Below are 17,912 nucleotides of genomic sequence, written 5' to 3'. Positions count from 1 at the left end.
GTTAATTGACATTACTAAGACTAAATTAAATAATGCAGTAGGTTCATGACATTTAAAAACCCTGAACTTACACCAGTTGACCAAATTTACTGCCTTCACTCAAAAAACTAAGGATCTTACCAAGAAATGTTCTTATTTCTAACCTAAAAATGCCATTACACCTGACTTTCATTTGTGTCAAGCTAATTTTAAGTTCTAGTTAAGTTTTAAGTTAAAGTCTTTAAGATTTTGAGTTTTGGAGGTGTTCAAAATAAAATGATGAGACCTGCTGTATTGGAGCACATTTTCTTTTAGTTAAAACTGTAGCGGGAACAGATGTTTAGAGGAACCTATGTATGTACCGGGCGAAGGCTGATTTATGGTTCCGCGTTACCACAACGCAGAGCCTACGCTGTACGGCGTAGGCTCTGCGTCAATTTAACGGGGAACAATAATTTTGGCGGGGAACATATAGGATAAGGGACGAATATAGAATATAGAGTGGATTAAAAATAAAAGTGAAGCACTGAGCTACATGTGTCTCCCGTCTGGGCCATTGCAGACTCATTGCCTGAGCATGATATTACTAAAACCAAACATACCCGCCGCCTCTTTCTTCTTCCTTTTACGTGCGCGGCGGCAGCGCGTTGTGGCATTAAATGTAGTCCGGGCGTAATACCTGCTTTGAGCTGGTGAAATTAAACGAAAAAATAAATAAAGAAATTAAACGATTCCTTGAGGCAGAGAAAATTCCTCGATCATTTTTTGTAATCGAATTATTCGAGGAATCGTTTCAGCCCTACTGGTGACGATGATTAATTAGAATCAGGTGTGTTGATGCAGGGAAACATCTAAAACCTGCAGGGACACCGGCCCTCCAGGACCAGGATCGCCCACCCCTGGTCTGGACCGGCAGCACCGGGTCCAGAACCAGAGACCGTTGCCGTTGCACGTGTTTGGTTCCTGGTTCCTGGTCTCGCCCAGGAACCAGGAACCGGTCTAGACGTCCCCCTTCAGTCCGGGACCCCTGGACCTGCAGGTCTGGATCCAGATCCTGTAGGATCCAGGGCTGCAACTAACTATTTAATAGTCGACTAGTCACCGACTATTGAAACGATTAGTCGTCTAATCGGATAATTAGTCATTTAAAAAAAAATTCAGTATGAGTTTGCTTTAATGATGTGGCATGTGTATTATGTGATAATAAACACCAGAAAGATGCACTAGAGCCCTGATATAGCGGGACTGTTTTCTTCATCCTGCTCCCGCCGTCATCCGCAAAACTCTGAGAATTCATGCAGAATAATAGAGATACATTGATTTAGTGTCTTCTCCCGTCCCACAAGAGAAAAGTCCAGACAAATCCATCTGATTTCATGTTAACATGATCATTGTGGAGTTTGATGGATAATTAACAGTTCATAGTCACCTCACTGAAAGTTAGATGCAAATCCATCATTGTCATCATCGCACAAGCTTTTTCGCCTTCCGCGCTGCATCAATTATGATTGAGGTTATAGCAACGAGAGTAGCTGTGAGGGGCTCAAATAATACTAATAAATAACATAAAAAATAAACAAAGTTAAGGAATGAAACAAATTAATTTAACAAATGAAAATAGGCTTAATATCTTACCAAGGCGAGTCCGTTTCGTTCAACACTCCGACGTGTTTTCTCTTCAAATGCATTACCGACGTGCTCCCGTGAAAAGCAGGTCGGCGTTTGCAAACCTTGCAAGTAATCTTTTTATTCACCGTATCGAGGCTTAAATGCTCCCAAACTTTTGAAGTTTTATTTCCTGCAGCTGCTGAGACGCTATCGTGCATGCGCGACTCTCGGCAGAGATTGTATTGAAGTGAGACGCCTCACTCCGTTGGAAAAACACGTCTGGTGACATTTGTCGACAATGGAATTCATTGTCGACAAATTTGATTATCGATTTTTTTAGCCCCGCCCCCTAGGGCTGGGCGATATGGACCAAAAGTCATATCTCGATATTTTCTAGCTGAATGGCGATACTCGATATGTATCGATATTTTTTCTGTGCCATAATTGGGGTTTCCCCCAAAGCATTATAGCATAGCATCCCTGTTAGCATCTCTGTTAGCTTCATTTTTTACAGTTTTTCAGTTTTAATACAAAGCCTCGGGCCAAATGTCCCACAGGTACCTTTATTAACAGAGGTCTGCACAATATCAAAATGTATAAAACAAATGAAATAAAAATAAACTGCCTGCATATATAGAATAAAAATGCTTCTTGAATAAAATAAAACAAATATTCCTTTCCTGCATAACAATTAAATTAAAATACACTGTGCAATTAATACAATGTAGACAGTAACAGGCAGACTTTTCCACTGAGGTTGACAGTTGTGCAAATAACAAAACATTTGTGCAAATCTCAAATAAAACATTCAAGTCAATTTGTCACAAAATAAGCTATATCAAAATCATAATTTTATTTTTTTTATTTTTTTTAAATCGATATAAACGATATTGTCTTGTACCATATCGCGTTTGAAAATATATCGATATATATTAAAATCTCTATATATGGCCCAGCCCTACCGCCCCCTCACCTCTCCACTCCCGTGTGTGCAGATATCCAGGAGTTCTACGAAGTGACCTTATTGGACCAGCGCTGGACGGACTCGCCCAAGGGGGCGGAGCCTGTGACGCCCGTCAACCTGTGGGACTTTTCCAGCTTCCCGTCCCCCACGCCGACGTCGGACACGCTGCCGAGCCTGAGCACCAGCATCGAGGTGAGGACCGGGTTGGGGGGGGCGGTCAGTAAAGGGGGGGTTCTGGGGGGATCGGCCTGGTTGCTGTCAGGCTGGACCTGATGGAAAACCTGGACCTGGACCAGGTCTGGGGGGCTCGGGGGGTCAGGGGTCATGAGGGGTCATGGGGTCATTCGTCACATTAAAGCTGCTTCTTCGCTTCGCTTCTCTTCCCTCCTGCTTTGGTTCTGCCGCCAAAGCTCCGGCTTCTGGACCACGGCCCTCTGGTGGTCCGTGGGGGTATTGCAGGTGGTCCTTGAAATTGTAAATGGAAAAACTATAATAATTTAAGAAATATACAGGACTGTCTCAGAAAATTTGAATATTGTGATTTTCTGTAATGCAATTACAAAAACAAAAAGTCATACATACACTTACAACTGTAAGCCATAATCAGCAATATTAAAATAATAAAAGGCTTGCAATATTTCAGTTGATTTGTAATGAATCCAGAATGTATGACATTTTTGTTTTTGTAATTGCATTACAGAAAATAAAGAACTTTATCACAATATTCTAATTTTCTGAGACAGTCCTGTATATTTATTCTTTAGACTCAATTTATTTTCCATTTACTATTCATTTTTGTGAATAATTTACCCATCCAAATTATGTCAAATGAGTTGTAATATTATAAGCCCTCTTGGCTTCCTATTGTTCATTTTTCATTGACTGTTTTTTGTTTGTTTTTTATAGCAAAAGGTGCAAAATAAATAGCCTATATAGGCCCATACTCTTATTTAAAAGCAAGGTGCAAAACAAAACAAACATTCCCAAAAGCAGTGGTTATAATGGTGGTCCCTGGGACAAAACCAGTTGAAAACCTCTGCCCAAGAAAAACTAGAACCCGCTAGACCAGACCAGAACCTCCTGGACCAGTGGTTCTCACCCGTTTTCAAGGGGTCGAGAACCTTTGCCTGGGGAGTAAAGAGTAAAAAATAAAAAATATGTATATTTACAAGATATAGACAGTATATGTACATTGCGATGGAAATAAAAAAGTAGTGCGAAGGAAAAGAAAACAGTGCAAAAAAAAGCAGGTAGGATGATATATATTATGTCAGCCCTATGATTAAGGCTTAAATAAGTGACTAGATAACTTTAATAGGAAATTGTTACAAGTTCAGTGATGGTTATTCAGCTAAAACTATCCAGACTAACCATCAAAACTAACCAGACCGGACCAGACCAGGTGTCTCCTACCACGGTGAAACATCAGACATATCAGCTCTAATTATTCATGAATTTACTGTTTTATATGGTTTTACTATGTGAGGTTCATAAATATTCCCCGAACTGTAACCATGGAGACCAGAACTGTTCTGGTTCAGACTGTAAACATGTTTCACCTGCAGGTCTGGATCTGGACCCTAGTGGTCTGTAGAGGACCTGCAGGTCTGGATCTGGACCCTAGTGGTCTGTAGAGGACCTGCAGGTCTGGATCTGGACCCTAGTGGTCTGTAGAGGACCTGCAGGTCTGGATCTGGACCCTAGTGGTCTGTAGAGGACCTGCAGGTCTGGATCTGGACCCTGGTGGTCTGTAGAGGACCTGCAGGTCTGGATCTGGACCCTAGTGGTCTGTAGAGGACCTGCAGGTCTGGATCTGGACCCTGGTGGTCGGTAGAGGACCTGCAGGTCTGGATCTGGACTCTAGTGGTCTGTAGAGGACCTGCAGGTCTGGATCTGGACCCTAGTGGTCTGTAGAGGACCTGCAGGTCTGGATCTGGACCCTAGTGGTCTGTAGAGGAACTGCAGGTCTGGATCTGGACCCTAGTGGTCTGCTGGTTCAGCTGAGCATGTGGTTCTTTTCTTTGCTCCATCTGATGTCGTCGTGTCTCGTCCGTCTTTCTGTCGCCTGATGAACAGCATGTTGTTGTTGTCGTTGTTGTTGTGAGTCGGGGCTCTCCGGGACCAGTCCGGGTCCTGAAGGGGGATGGGTCCTGGTGAACAGGTGGTTCTGCTGTGTCCGGGTCTGGGGTGTCTAAAGGTCTTAATGAACTTTGGATGAATGTGGGACGCTGGTGTCGTCTGAGGAACCAGGTGGAAGTGATGAGCGACACACGGGTTTGCTTTTGTGAATATGAGCCAGTTTATCTGTTTACTTGCTATTAAGATGTTAATAACATGTTATTAACATGTTATTAAGGTGTTAACATGTTTTTAAGGCGTTAACATGTTATGATAACATATTATGGCGTTATCATGTTATTATGGCGTTATTAACATGTTATTACGGTAACATATTATGTCGTTATGTTATTATGGCCTTATCATGCTATGGCGTTATTAACATGTTATTATGGCAATATTAACATATTGTTATGGCGTTAACATATTATGGCGATATTAACATGTTATGGCGTTATGTTATTATGGCGTAATGTTATTATGGCGTAATCATGTTATTATGGCGATATTAACACGTTATTATGGCGTTATTAACATGTTATGGCGTTATTAACGCGTTATTATGGCGTTAACATGTTATGGCATTAACATGTTGTCATGGCGTTATTAGCTCGTTATTAAGGCGTTAATGTGCATTATAAATGTGTTAATGCATTATTTACCTTAACATAATGTTATTAACACGTTAATAACATTTTAATGTGTTATTAACGTTTTATTAATCTGCGTTATAAATGTTTGCACTATTTACGTATTAACATATTAACATGTTAACGTATTAACGTGTTATTAACATATTAATGTTAACATGTTATTAACGTTTTATTAACATGTTATTAACGTTTTTGTGGTCTGCAGTGAATGCTCTTTCTCTGTCTCCCTCTCTGTCCCGCTGTAATCGTCCTCCTAGGACTCCCCCCTCCTTAACGAAATCCTGCTCACGCTGGCGCAGGTGCAGGTGTCGCCGGGCCCCCCGGGCCGGGACGGACAAGTGAGTACTGGACGCCTTGGGGGGGTGTCGGTGTCCTCACCTTCGCCTGCATGTCCCACGCAGTCCTCCTGTGCTTTGGTCCATCGGGGGGGGTGTCAGGGGTCAGGGGTCGCGGGGCGGCCTGGAGGCGTCGCTGTGTTCCCTCTGGGGCGGGCGACACCTCGGGGTTCCTCGGTTCAGGGGTCATTGTGCTTCATCCATTTGGTTCATGTTGTCGGTCGTGGTGGAGGTTCACGTCTCCAGGTGGAGGTTGGTGTCTCCAGGTGGAAAATCGTGTCTCCAGGTGGAGAATCGTGTCACCAGGTGGAGGTTCACGTCTCCAGGGTCGTCTGTCAGCCTCTCCTCATCCGTCATGTTGCATGTCCCCGGGGACGTCTGTTTCTGCCAGCACCGTTTTCAGGGTCGATGGACGTAAACGTTGGTGGATAATTAGTTTATCTGATTTGTCCCGGGGGGGGTGGTTGTGGTTGATCAGTGTGGTGTCAGGACTAATGTGGAGCAAACGGTTCTGGTCTGTGGTGGAGAAGAGGTCTGAGGATCTGGGGATTCTGGTCTGGTCTGGGGGGATTTAGGTTGGTTCTAGTAACGTTTCTAGGTCTGTCCCGGACCGGTTTTCCTACCTGGTCCTCCTCAGACCTTCACCTGAGATCCCAAGCAAACCCACCTGGTGCCGGGGGGAGACCTGGCCCCGCCTTCTTCTGCTGTCTCTGGCCCAGCCTTCTTCTTGTTGATTCTATAATCTGGCCTTGACAGGGCGGTTTGGCCGACCGCTCCAGTCACAATCTCCCTGGTGGAATGTAAACAAGTGGCTCGGCCCCCACTAGCCCTCCCCTCTCTCAGGAACATCTGTGGACCTGTTTCAGAACTGACCGAGCCGTCTGATAACATCAAGGACATTGGCTGAGGAGCAGCTCTGAGCGAAGTTCACGGACTTATCGCTCACACACACACACACACACACACACACACACACACACACACACACACACACACACACACACACACACACACACACACACACACACACACACACACACCTGCTGATAACCACACCTCCCTCATTCTCAACGCCTTCCCGGCTATAAGTCTTGTCATGATGTTAAATTTGTCATGTCGCTTTCTGTGGTGAGGTGTTTTTTTTTTGCATTTTTTCACTGTGTATTTATACACAGTGTGAAGATGCCTTTTTTTCCCTCCTCCCTCCCCCATGTCATCCTTTCTCTGTTCTCGGAGAATGCTCGGTTTCGGTTCGAATCAACAATTGTATTGCAAAGAACAGACGGACTCAGTAATTTTCCATCTGCCTTTAGTCTCTGGTTCATCAATGGCGACTCCAAACAGATGAATTTGTGATCAATTCCCCAACTTCTCCAAGGTCTTATCCATCTTGCCAATGAGCTCAAAGACCCAACCAGCCTGCGATTCTGTTCAAGAATCGCATCCAGCTTGCGGTTTTGCTCTCCCAGCGTTAAAGTCTGAGTGTTGGTCGCCGAGCTTATCCCCTCAGCAACGTCGGGTAGCTCAGAAAGGGCCAGAATAGCTGTCGACGACTTACGCGTTTGTCGATTAACTAGGAATCCCCCCACTCCAATAAGAAGAAATCCTGCTATCATAAATCCAATTATGAAGCATCTTCAACGTCCTCGACAGACAGGATCGCCAGACACAACGGCTTCCAATGTTTCCAGGAATCCATTGTGTATCCGGCAAAAAATGTCCCATCGGGGCAAGAGGGCTCCCTTACCCCCTGACTTCTCGTCAAAGGCGTCTCTGGCCCCGCCTCCTTCTGGCGTCTCTGGCCCCGCCTCCTTCTGGCGTCTCTGGCCCTGCCTCCTTCTGGCGTCTCTGGCCTCGCCTCCTTCTGCTGTCTCTGGCCCCGCCTTCTTCTGCTGTCTCTGGCCCCGCCTTCTTCTGGCGTCTCTGGCCTCGCCTCCTTCTGCTGTCTCTGGCCCCGCCTTCTTCTGCTGTCAATTGTTGATTCTATAATCTGGCCTTGACAGGGCGGTTTGGCCGACCGCTCCAGTCACAATCTCCCTGGTGGAATGTAAACAAGTGGCTCTGCCCCCACTAGCCCTCCCCCTCTCTCAGGAACGCCTTCCTCTGCTGTCTCTGGCCCCGCCTTCTTCTGCTGTCTCTGGCCCCGCCTTCTTCTGCTGTCTCTGACCCCGCCTCCTTCTGCTGTCTCTGACCCCGCCTTCTTCTGCTGTCTCTGGCCACGCCTCCTTCTGCTGTCTCTGGCCCCGCCTCCTTCTGGGGTCTCTGGCCCCGCCTTCAGACGGCCTGAACCAATCAGTGAAGGGTGTTGGCTGCGACTGAGATCTACTCTGTGACATCACTTCCTGTCCCCCAACCACCAGCCAGCCGTTGGCCGTGGTGTAGCGCAGGTGCGCTGCAGGAAGCTAGCGGCGCCGCAGCTCGGGGAGCTTAAACGCTCCCAGCTGCCTTCTCTTCTCTTCTCTTCTCTTCTCTTCTCTTCTCTTCTCTTCTCTTCTCTTCTCTTTCTATATTTCAGAAAGTCAGTTTTTAATTATTGAACTAAAACATTAAAGTCAGTTTAGAGAGATTCCTCCGAGCTGTCAATCACCCAACTCCACCCAACTCATCCTGAAGCGTCTGTCTTACTGACAGATTCATCCAAATAAACCTTTTTACGTTTTAAATTGGCCACATATTTTTCAGAAATATCAACAAAAGTCTAAGTAGGAGTTAAAAGTAATTAACTGTCCCACAAAGAGCAGATTATGGTTGGAAACGTGACATTTTTTATCGTCTGACTTCGGCTGGAACGATTTGGTGGTGATGAAGATGATGATGATGATGAGGATGAGCAGGAGGAGAAAGTGGAGGATGATGAAGATGATATTGTACAACAGACTGACCCTCCACCAGCCGGTTCTGGGGGATCACATTTTTCATGTTCTGGTCCAAAACCCTTCAGTCCTTCTGACCCAGAACCGTCTGCAAACCCGTCACATGACCCGTCTCCAGGTCTGGGTCTGATGTCTGCTGGTCCGGATTGGAGGGCTCAGCTCGGGTAACTGAGCATGCTCAGTAGGAGGGGGCGGGGGGGCACCCCGGTACTGAGCATGCTCAGTAGTAGGCCTCTGTTGAAAAAATCGATTTTTCGATTCTAAATCGATTCTCATATTAATTCCTAAAAATCCATTCTTATGTCTAAAGATCGTTTTTTTTTAATTTTTTTCTCATCATTTTCGCCAGGTGAACTTTAATCCCAGTAGTCGGACACACAGTTTGTCATGACACTTCTGAAAAATGCCAGGTGCTTCATGGCAATATGTGTGCGGGGTTACAGAATAAATTACATAAGCTAAAATGATTTGTTTACTGCATGAACTGTTGCAATTTCTTTCTTTTTTGCACTTTAAATGGATATTGAAAGGCCTGTTTGAGTTATTTATTTCTTAGTTATTTCACAATAATTATTGTGAAATTATTATTTCACTAGTTATTTTACAGTCATATAATTCAGGCAACAGCTCAAAAAACATTTAAATAACACTAAGCCAAATCAATATTGAATCGAATGGAATCATGATAATCGATTCTGAATATTAAGAATCGGAATCGAATCGATTCCCGACATTTGAATCGATACCCAGTCCTACTCAGTAGGGGGGGGACCCCGGTACTGAGCATGCTCAGTAGGGGATCTGCAGTCTGCTGGTCCCGGCCTGCAGATCTGAGGACTGAGCTGCTGCTGCTGCGGCGTTGGAGCTCCAGGAAGGGGAGAGGGGGGGCTTGGGCAGGAAAGAGGGGGGGGGGGGGTCTGCCAGCCAGCCAGCCAGCCAGCCAGCCAGCCAGCAGACTGCAGCGAGAGCAAGAGGAGGAGCAGAGAAAATGCCTGTTGATCATTTCAACTAAATATTCAGTAAAAACCAGGAAAAGCAGCCCAAATATATATTTTCACTAGGGTTGTCCCGATCAGGATTTTTTAGCTCCCGATCACTTGAGTTTGAGTATCTGCCGATCCCGATTTTTCCCGATCTGATCACTTTTTTTGGCTCCCGATACATTTTTGAATGAATTAAGTTTATTCAGTCATGACAACACAAAACAACACCAAAAAAAACATTGTGCGCAACATTAACATTTCATACAAAACCAAAAAATGTGTTGAACAATAACTGAAAAGGCATAGGCTGAAGCAAACTGCTTATAAAAGCCTATCCTACTGTACCAACTTTCTTTTTTGGCTACCGACCTGCAGAAAACCAAAAAGAGAATAGAAAAGCAAAGAAACAACAAAAGGCAAAGAAATGATAGAAAAGCAAAGAAACATTTACAGATGGTCAATTGCACTTATAAGCTTCAAAAATAGCTTTACAAACCATTTTCTTAAATACAAAAAAAGAATGACATGTTTTTAAATTTATGTTGGCATCATTCCAGAATTTAACTCCACATTTCCAATACTTTTTCCCAATCAGATACATTTTGGCAATGAATTAAAAAAACAAAGCTTATCAGCACTGGTGCCACAAAATGTAAAAACGTGAAATTGTAAACTAAAACAAAGTGCAATAACAAAAGTAAATACATTTAACTTCAAAAGAGGTAGTTGAATGACATCCAGTCAAACTCACAAACACAAGAAAATTAAAATACTTTTTGGCTTAACCTTAGTGCAACATTCTGAATGGATGAAATGAATGAATAGCAGCAGCTTAATGAACATGAACATGTATAAGATTTCACAATTCAAACATGTAAACCATGTTAGTTTCGCTTACTTCGTCACTTCTGGCATGATATATAAAACGATTTAATACATATTAAAAACATTAATAACTAGGTATGTCCCGATACTTTTTTGGCCGATACCGATGTTTTGAAAATGCTGTAAACGTCCCCGATCGATCGGGACAAGACTAATTTTCAGCCCAACTGGGCTGAAACTTGCCCAACCTGGCAACACAGATTTAGAGCCTCCGCAGGAGATTGTCCTCAAAACGATGAAATAAACATTTTTTAATGATGACTGTATACATTCCCTCTAAAATTAAGACCCTTGGATTGAGATTTAAGACTAATTAAGACATTTTAAGGCCTTCTGCATGCTGTAAATATTTTATTGTACAGCTGTAAAATACTTTAACCTACTGCTGTAAATACTTTAATCTACCTATAAAATACTTTAATCTACCTATAAAATACTTTAATCTACCTGTAAAATACTTGAATCTTCTGCTGTAAAATGCTTTAATCCAGGGCCGGATTTAGCGAGGCCCACTAAGGTGGGCAGACTGAAACGTAGGGTGGGCGATGAAAAAATTTGGGGGATCAAACCCCTGAAATGCATTGAAAACTATGCTATCATCATATCAGTTCATCTATCTTCTCCACAGTATGCTAACCCAATTGCTCTTCCTGACACTACCCTCTGCATTTACCCGGGCTTGGGACCGGTGTTCTGCCAATCCTTGCTACCTGCCAGGGAGTAAAACACAGTAAAATTGTAGCTCTACAAAAGTAGAAAACCATTATGTAGCATTTTTTTGGCAAAGCAGCAAAAAATGGCAGAACACCGGTGTTGTGCCAAAAAGTCTGCCATAATCTGATTTCTTCTGATTTCTGGCCGCGGGAGCGCGCACAGCAGCCCGTTGAACGATAGCGCTAAAATGTCAGATTTTCAGATTATGAAGCTCAAGAATGAGATCAAGTCATATTTAGGTAGAAACAACCTTTTATTAATTGTATTTGGCCTTCAATCCATTTTTGGCAGGTAAAAAATACCCATTTTCAGGGGAGAAATCAGATTCTGGCAGGAAATCACTTTTTGGCACGACACCTGTTGTGCCAGGCACAAACAGGACACTGGCTTGTGCCCTGTTGAGGCTGCATTTATTTTATGTATTTTAGGCTCTGCGTCGATTTAAAAGGTCCCGCGGCAGGCTGGCGGCTCCTGCACGGCACCGCAGCACCGCCACCCGCACCGGCGCTCTCCGCCCTCGCCGGGATGGAGAGAGGCGTCTCGGGGTATGCGGCGACGCGCACCGCTCTGCGTTGGTGTGAGGCGGACCGTAAATCAGCCTTACGACGTAGGTTACGCGGTGACGCGCGACGAACGGTGCGCTTCGCCGCGTACCCTACGCCGGGGGCTCTGCGTTGGTGTTACGCGGAACCGTAAATCAGCCTTCAGTGTGTCTGCTGTTCTGAACACGTCTCACGTCTCCGAGACACAACTTTTGCGGTATGCGTTCATTGTAGTGTCTAAAAATGATGCGCAGTGCCCACCGAATCAGAAACGGTACAGATATTTTGTGATATTTATATATATATATATATATATATATATATATATATATATATATATATATATAAAAAATAAAATTATGAAAAAATAAATGATCCCCATAACTTTGATTGGGTGGGCAGGACGCACGTTTGGGTGGGCACAGCCCACCCCTGCCCCCCCCCAGAACCGGCCTCGCTTTAATCTACTGCTGTAAATACTTTAATCTACCTGGAAAATACTTTAATCTTCCACTGTAAAATACTTTAATCTACTGCTGTAAATACTTTAATCTACCTATAAAATACTTGAATCTTCCGCTGTAAATACTTAAATCTACTGCTGTAAATACTTGAATCTTCCTGCATGTTAAACAGGAAGAGTTTCACTTGCTCATCCTGCGTTCAGTGTCCCAGAGCTGTGATTGGCCAGCAGGGGGAGCCACCTCCACAGCTGATTCCTGATCACATCCTTACATGTAGCCAGAGACGTTTAATTGTAAACTCTACCCCCCACTCCGTTGTGTTTCCTGTATCTGTGTCACGTGACTGCCCCGCCCCTTTAGGAGAAACAGCAGCTCCTGAGTCTATTGAGTTCTATGGGAAAAGTGAACGTGAGCACAGATTATTACCAATTCCTTCGCCCCATAGTAACCTAAGTAAATATGGGACCCATTTTTCAAAAGCCACAAACCTTCTGAACATTCTGACACCAAAATGGCAATTTTCAGACCGACAAATTAGGAGAAAATGAACTTTGTTTGAGACCTGTCTCTGTCTGAGCAACACACTCTCGTGAGATTTGGCTCTCATAGCTAATAATATAATATAATATAATATAATATAATATAATAATAATACATAGCTCTGCTCAGAGTCGTCGGTCACTGCAGAACTGCCAAAGTTGTTTTCTAATCGGATAAAATGAAGTTTAAAACTAAAATCAAACTTGCTTCTTTGCTTAGTAATACTGTTATTGTTATTATTGAAGTCTTTTTGGAAGGGAAAAAAGGATATTAGACTGATCCGATGATCTTGTACTGGGTTGATATCAGACATTAAGGTAGCAGATAAAAAAAAAGAGCGTCAAAATAAGCAAATATTAAAGTTGTACTGTATCAAGTGTTGTATGTTGTATTGTTTTGACATGAACAGACAATAGTCTTCCAAAACGATGTGGGGAGAGGGGCGGCCACGCCCACTTAGGAGACAGGAAGTGGATACCATTTCATACCATTGGCAGTAACGGTAATGTTATCTTCTGTATAGAGGATCTTTGAAGTAGCAGCCCGGTCTGAGGTTCCGGTCCGAAGAGACCTGTCCCAACTTGTGCTCTTGATCATCATTGACTCCGATTCTAGTAGTGATGGATGGATGGATGGATGGATGGATGGATGGATGGATGGATGGATGGATGGATGGATGGATGGATGGATGGATGGATGGATGGATGGATGGATGGATGGATGGATGGATGGATGGATGGATGGATGGATGGATGGATGGATGGATGGATGGATGGATGGATGGATGGATGGATGGATGATATATGGATGATATATGGATGGATTAGGGCTGGGCGATATGGACCAAAAGTCATATCTGGATATTTTCTAGCTGAATGGCGATACTCGATATATATCGATATTTTTTCTGTGCCATAATTGGGGTTTCCCCCAAAGCATTATAGCATAGCATCTCTGTTAGCATCGCTGTTAGCATCTCTGTTAGCTTCATTCTTTTCTGATCAAACCCTTAAAAAAACAGTCAGTTTTAATACAAAGCCTCGTGCCAAATGTCACACAGGTTCCTTTATTAACAGAGATCTGCACAATATCAAAATGTATAAAACAAATGAAATAAAAATAAACTGTCTGCATATATAGAATAAAAATGCTTCTTGAATAAAATAAAACAAATATCCCTTTCCTGCATAACAATTAAATTAAAATAATAATGACTTGGATTTTATATAGCGCCCTTCAAGGCACCCAGAGCGCTTTACAGAAATCATTATTCATTCATACACATTCTCACTAGTGGTGGTAAGCTACGTTTGTAGCCACAGCTGCCCTGGGGCAGACTGACAGAAGCGTGGCTGCCATATCGCGCCAAACGGCCCCTCCGACCACCACCAACATTCACACACATTCAAACGGGGCAAGGTGGGTAAGGTGTCTTGCCCAAGGACACTACGACAGCAAACTGGGACAGAGCGGGATTCGAACCGCCGACCTTCCGATCATTGGACGACCCGCTCTACCACCTGAGCTACTGCCGCCCCAATATAATACACTGTGCAATTAATACAATGTAGACAGTAACAGGCAGACTTTTCCACTGAGGTTGACAGTTGTGCAAATAACAAAACATTTGTGCAAATCTCAAATAAAACATTCAAGTAAATTTTTTTCAAAATAAGCTATATCAAAATCATAATTTTTATTTTTATTTTTTATTTTTTTTAAATAATCGATATAAACGATATTGTCTCGTACCATATCGCGTTTGAAAATATATCGATATATATTAAAATCTCGATATATCGCCCAGCCCTAGGATGGATGGATGGATGGATTCTTGTTAAATCTTACGTCATCATTCAGGCTCCTCCTCCTTGTTTTTAGTCTTTCTCCATCAATTCTATCATTTCTCCCGCTTTATTCTCCCTCCTCATCCTCCTCTTCATCCTCCTTCCGCTTCTCTCCTCCTCTTCAGCATCGATTTATCCCTCATTTTCCCGCCTCTCCTCTCTTCCTCTCCTCTCCTCCTCTTCCTCTCTCCTCTCCTCCTCTTCCTCTCTCCTCCTCTTCCTCTCTCCTCCTCTCCTCTCCTCCTCTTCCTCTGCCCTACATCCCTCCTCCCCTCAGGATACACCCCCACTCTCTCTCTCTCTGCCGTTCTCTCGTTCGACCCTCCTGGTTCCCGATGAGTCATGTGACCAGCCTCGCTCGCCCCCGCCCCCCCTCTCTCCCCGGAGACCAACCCTCCCTCCGTCCCCCGTCCCCCCCGCAGAGAGAGACGCGCGCATCGCTCTCGCTCGCCCGCCCGCCCGCTCCCTCCATCTTCCCTCAGAGTGGCGAGGAAGAGGAGGACGAGCAGGAGACCCGGGAGAGGAGGTGAAGAGAGAGGGAGGTGATCTAGCGAGGGAGGGGGGGCAGCGGCGGCGGGGGGGTCGTCCCCGCCGTGATGGCGGCGCGCCAGGAATGAGGGCGGATGGTGAGAGCAGGGAGCAGCAGCAGCAGCAGCAGTGGAGGAGGGGGAGGCGCCGGGGGAGGCCCCGGGGGGGGCCGGCCGGCGGGGGGGGGGCCGCCCGCGCTCCCGCCGGCGGCGCCGGCTGGCGGCCCGGTGCCCCGGCGCCCAGAAGATGTCGGCCGACTGCTTCTCGCCGGTTCTGTGCCACTGCAAGCTGGCCTGCAGCCGCAGCACCGTGTCGCTCATGTTCGGATGCAAGGTGGGTGGAGCCGGGGGCGGAGTTACAGCTGGAGGCGGGGCCAGGGCTGGGGGGCGGGGTTAGTGTGGGGGGCCGGGGTGGGGGCGGGGCCAAGGCAGGGGACGGGGTTAGTGTGGGGGCGGGGTTATGGCACGACACGAGGGTTAGCTTCCGTTTGAGAGTCGGAGGCGTCTGTTGCTCGGTGTAGGTGAGGGGCAGGGCATCGACGGGGGGCGGGGCCATGGTGGGGGGCGGTGCTCCGGTGGGGCGTCGGGGATCTGTGTCCGGACCGACAGAAGTCGTTCTAGGTCAGAACCGGACCTGGAAACAGGAAGTGAGAGGCTGGGGCAACACTAAGTACCGCCTTGCTGCAGCCGGGTGCCGATGACCCGGAGTTGGAGACCGAGGTCCCGTGGCCGAGGTCCCGTGGCCGAGGTCCCGTGGCCGAGGTCCCGTCGCCGAGGTCCCATCACCGAGATACCCCCCATAGCGACCGTGGACCCCCCATAGCGACCGTGGACCCCCCATAGCGACCGTGGACCCCCATAGCGACCGTGGACCCCCATAGCGACCGTGGACCCCCCATAGCGACCGTGGACCCCCCATAGCGACCGTGGACCCCCCATAGCGATTTTGGAGCCCCCATAGCGACCCGATACCCCCCATAGCGACCTGATACCCCCCATAGCGACCTGATACCCCCCATAGCAACCTGATACCCCCCATAGCAACCTGATACCCCCCATAGCAACCTGATACCCCCCATAGCAACCTGATACCCCCCATAGCAACCTGATACCCCCCATAGCGACCTGATACCCCCCATAGCGACCTGATACCCCCCATAGCGACCTGATACCCCCCATAGCAACCTGATACCCCCCATAGCAACCTGATACCCCCCATAGCGACCTGATACCCCCCATAGCGACCTGATACCCCCCATAGCAACCTGATCGGTCCAGTTGTGAGGGTTCTGGCAGTGACATCACAGGGGGGCGTGTCCAGTTCTATGACATCATGGATGTGGGCGGAGCCAGCTGAGCCCCTTGTGTGGTGTCGTGTGAGGGGGCAGAGCTTCACTGGTTCCTGCTGGCGCAGCTCTGCTGGACGTCCTCTTCTTCATCCTCCTCCTCTTCATCCTCCTCTCCCTACTCCTCTTCCTCCTCTTCCTCTACCGACCACTAGGGTCTGGAACTAGAAATATTCTTCTTCATAGTCTTTTTTCCGCCTGTTTTCTTTCCCGTCTCTCTGTTTGGTTTTATACGAGCCATCGTCTCCTTTTTCGTCTCCTTTTTCTTCTTTGTTTATTTTTATTTACATAACTGCAATTTCCCGGACTACTTTGAACAAGTTAATTGTTCCCCCAACAGCTTCCTGCAGATATTTCACAATAAAAGCATGTGAAATAATGAATGGGGCTCTTGATGTGAAAAGGATGCAGGTCGTGTTACGTGATTATATCTATTTATTATATGTTATATGTTGGTATCAACGTCACGCAGGAACTCCACCGATGCAAACGGTGAGAGAACAAACTGCACTTGTGAGGAGAAGGAGGTCATGTGACCCTGTAGTTCAGGTAGATACAGGTAAAATAATAGGCAAGGCAAGTTTATTTAGATAGCACAATTCAACACAAGGTAATTAAAAGTGCTTTACATTGACATTAAAAGCGGCAAGACATAATTAGACTAGTGATGCACCGAAATGAAAATTTGTGACCGAAACCGAAAATAATAATAAATGCCGAACAATACCGAACATGGTTCTTCGCAGTTTTTCATTTATTTTGCCAATTTTTTCACCATTGCATAAATCAAATAAATTTGATTTAGGCATGCTTTTCAAAGAAAAAAAATCTTTTACAAAATTACAAGGTAGAAAACATTTGTTGAACATAAAAAACTGAACATTTTTTAATTTCCCAGCATTTCTTAAATATTCCAGCAGACATTATACCAGCAAAGAACAATAACTTAAAATAAATAAATTAGCAAAATAAATTTGTTGGCCATCTTTGAGCTTACGTTAGGCTTAACTGACTGAACATTGTAACATAGGCCTTAAAACAATAAAAATGCATTAAAGCGCTCAGGGTTTTTTATCATTTCAAATGATAAATCAAACTTGTAGTGCTGAAAGACTTTGCAGATGTGCCCCCTCTAGATATTTGAGCAGAACATTCATTGCAAACAGCCATTCTTGTATTATTCTTTGCCACTCTAAAATACTTCCACACTGCTGACATGTTTGCACCGCACCACTTCACTCCACGCTCTTCCACGTTTGATTTCCTCATCTAAACGCACCTGTAATAGATTGATTTATGTTGTTTTGGTTCCACCTGAATGTTAGGTAAAATTCCTATGTGGTTAGTTTTTGGTTGGCCAACGATTTATGTGTTGCGCAACCATTACGGGAGCGTTATGTGGTTAGTTTTTGGTTGGCCAACTATTTATGTGGTGCGCAACAGTTACGGAGCGGCCAGTGTATTTCCTTATTTTACAACGCCGTTATTAATTGTTCGGTTTTTTCCCCACTTATTCCACCGAACACCGAAAGTG

The 17,912-nt window shown here is 45.3% G+C and overlaps 1 protein-coding gene across 14 annotated transcripts in view; it reads left to right on the top strand.

The window, feature by feature from the left end:
• The window catches only part of LOC133452365 (discs large homolog 1-like protein), a 93,183-nt gene that overhangs the window by 14,146 nt on the left and 61,125 nt on the right, over nucleotides 1–17,912 (top strand). For 8 of the 14 annotated variants that reach the window (XM_061731633.1, XM_061731627.1, XM_061731620.1 and 5 more), the window contains exons 3-4: nucleotides 2,583–2,743; nucleotides 5,580–5,660. In XM_061731633.1, coding sequence (XP_061587617.1) covers nucleotides 2,583–2,743; nucleotides 5,580–5,660 — 242 coding nt within the window. Of the gene's footprint in view, nucleotides 1–2,582; nucleotides 2,744–5,579; nucleotides 5,661–15,217; nucleotides 15,367–17,912 lie in introns of those variants that run through there. The other 6 variants (XM_061731630.1, XM_061731629.1, XM_061731626.1 and 3 more) reach the window with 2 other exon arrangements.

This window comes from Cololabis saira, chromosome 10 (genome assembly GCF_033807715.1).
Source record: "Cololabis saira isolate AMF1-May2022 chromosome 10, fColSai1.1, whole genome shotgun sequence".
Taxonomy (NCBI): domain Eukaryota; kingdom Metazoa; phylum Chordata; class Actinopteri; order Beloniformes; family Belonidae; genus Cololabis; species Cololabis saira.
This window is presented reverse-complemented; position numbering and strand designations above follow the sequence as displayed.